Source organism: Plectropomus leopardus, unplaced genomic scaffold (assembly GCF_008729295.1).
Source record: "Plectropomus leopardus isolate mb unplaced genomic scaffold, YSFRI_Pleo_2.0 unplaced_scaffold3924, whole genome shotgun sequence".
NCBI lineage: Eukaryota > Metazoa > Chordata > Actinopteri > Perciformes > Serranidae > Plectropomus > Plectropomus leopardus.
Window position 1 is genome coordinate 1 of NW_024642950.1, and position 2629 is coordinate 2629.

The following is a 2629-nucleotide window of genomic DNA, read 5'->3' on the forward strand; positions in this document are numbered from 1 at the left end:
GGCGGAAGTACACACCAACACTGCCGGGGCGGCCTTCAAAATAAGACTTACCACTGAGGACTCCGGAACCAGTTGAGGAGAGTAACGAAGTACATTTATTCAAGTACAAAAGTACTTCACCAAAGTACTTTTTTGTTCCTTTACATCTCAGGGGGAAACATTTTCAGTTTCTTTACTAATTCGCAGGCTGAAAAATAAAAGACTATAGATTTTCAGAAAAAAGTAACAATATCACGAGATTAAAGTCAGTCAATTTTAATTAAAAAAATCACTGGAAAAAGTCGTAATTTTGAGGAAAAAGGTTGCAGTTTCGAGAAAAAAAATAATTTTGAAGAAAAAAGTTGTAGTTTCAAATAAATTTCATTATTTTGAGAGAAAAGTCGTAGTTTCAAAAAAGTTGTAATAGATCAAGAAAAAATGTAATTTTGAGAAAAAGTCATACTTTCAAGACAAAGATTGTTATTCAGAGAAAAAAGTCATAATTTTGAGAGAAGTCATAATTGTAAGTAAATCTTAATTTCTTGAGAAAAAATCCTACTTTACAGATAAAAGTTGTAGTTTCAAGAAAATAGTCATATTACTTGTATAAAATTGGGCATTTATGACAAAAAGCTGTAAAATTACTCAGTAAAACTGGTAAATTTGCCATAATACTACAAATTCTTGTTGTATTAAAAATACTTTTCTTTAAATTGTGACTTTATTCTTCAAACGTTTTTGACTTTTCTTGTTATATGCAGCACGTATGCTACACTAAAATGTCTTAAATGCTATATGGGGTGAATTTGAGCTAATCAGACTAATTAGAGCTGCTAATGAGCTGCTGAAGTTGGTTGATGTCATTATTTCGTATTATGTACAAAGGTAACTTCCATCATCTTATCAGCGGCTTCTTTAACATGGAGACATTTATAATAACAATCATCTGTTAGGACACCGAAAACGGGACAAAGTCATGTTCAAAATAACCTTTAATCACAGCCGTGCGTTCAGACAGCGATCATGTGACCAGAAGGAAGAATCACAAGTTAAAATGACCTACAGGTACACAAAAACCACCTGCTCATCACTGGGGGGGCGGGGCAGCAGGACTCGGTTCCTGATTGGTTCAGGTTCTCCGTGGTCACACTGATGGTTTCTGAGCTGATGACACCACCTGAAAGTCTGCTGACAAACAGAGCAGCTGAATATTTTCTCTCCTGTGTGGATTCTCATGTGTGTCTGTAAACTTCCATTCTGTGCAAAAGATTTCTTACAAACGGAGCAGCTGAAAGGTTTCTCTCCTGTGTGAGTTCTCATGTGTGTCTTCAGATTCCCTTTGAAGCTAAATCTCTTCCCACATTCAGAGCAGCAAAAGGGTTTCTCTCCTGTATGAGATTTTATGTGTTGCTTCAGGTTTCCACTTTTATCAAATCTTTTCCCACACTCAGAGCAGCTGAATGATTTCTCTTCTGTGTGAGTTCTCATGTGCTTCTGTAAATATCCATTCTCTGTAAAAGATTTATTACAAACTGGGCAGCTGAAAGTTTTCTCCACTGTATGAGTTCTCAGGTGTCTCCTCAGATGTGTCTTACGGAAAAATGTTTTCCCACAGTCAGAGCAGCTGAATGGTTTCTCTCCTGTGTGAGATTTTGTGTGAATCTTTAAATGCGACATGTAACTAAATCTTCTCCCACAATCAGAGCAGCTGAAAGGTTTCTCTCCTGTGTGAGTCTTCATGTGCTGCTGCAGATTGTCCTTGCGACCAAATCTTTTCCCACACTCGGAGCAGCTGAATGGTTTCTCACTGACTTGATCATTTTTCAGAGAGTTTAAACCTGACTGAGGTTCTCTGGTCTCCCTCCAATCATCACTGTCCTCAGTCTCAGGTTCAGAAGAGTCTCCAGTCTTGTCCTCAGTCTCTGGTTGTAAATGTGTATCTGGATGTGAGTCCCTGTCTGGTTCTGGTCCTCCACAGTCCTCTCCATCAGCTTCTGTTTCCATCTGTTCAGTTAGTCTTTGATGAAGCTGTGAGGACTGAGGTTTCTCTTCATCATCTTCACTCTTCACAGGGACAGGAGTGAATGGGAACTTGGTGATATCAGCCTCCTCCAGACCTTGAAGCTGCTCTCCCTCCTGACTGCTCCACAGCTCCTCCTGCTCCTCTTTAATGTGTGGGGGCTCTGGGTCCTCCTGCTCCTCTTTAATGTGTGGGGGCTCTGGGTCCTCCTGCTCCTCTTTAATGTGTCGGGGCTCTGGGTCCTCCTGGTCCACACTGGAGGGGGGAACTTCTTCTTTAACCACCAACAGCTGCTGGACGTCTGCAGGAAACAGAAATAGAGACATTACAGAAAGAATCACAGCTCGAGACCTTGCTGATTTTCTACAGATCACTGAGGAATCACTCGAGGAAGCTTACAGTCAGGGCCGGCTCAGGCTGGACTTGAACCAGCCCCTAGTTCTGTAACGCATCATTGAGCATCAAACAACTTCAGTTTTCTCTCATCAGCGTCAGATCATAATGTTTGGGGTCAACCGATATTGTTTTTTCAGGGCCAATGCTGATTATTAGTAATTAATAAGACTAAAAACCAATATTTGGAACCCATATGCATTTACAATGAAAAAAAAACATTTTCGTCTGTACTTA

General features: G+C 40.1%; 1 protein-coding gene across 1 annotated transcript; it reads right to left on the minus strand.

Annotated features, from left to right (window-relative positions):
* Positions 1-1038: 1038 nt before the first annotated feature.
* On the minus strand, positions 1039-2300 carry LOC121938985 (zinc finger protein 79-like; the record flags this gene model as incomplete). The annotated part of the gene is made up of 3 exons (XM_042482140.1): positions 1039-1299; positions 1384-1511; positions 1677-2300. Coding segments are annotated over 3 exons (1013 nt in total), but the record flags the coding sequence as incomplete, so codon positions are not given.
* Between the last annotated feature and the right edge of the window lie 329 nt (positions 2301-2629).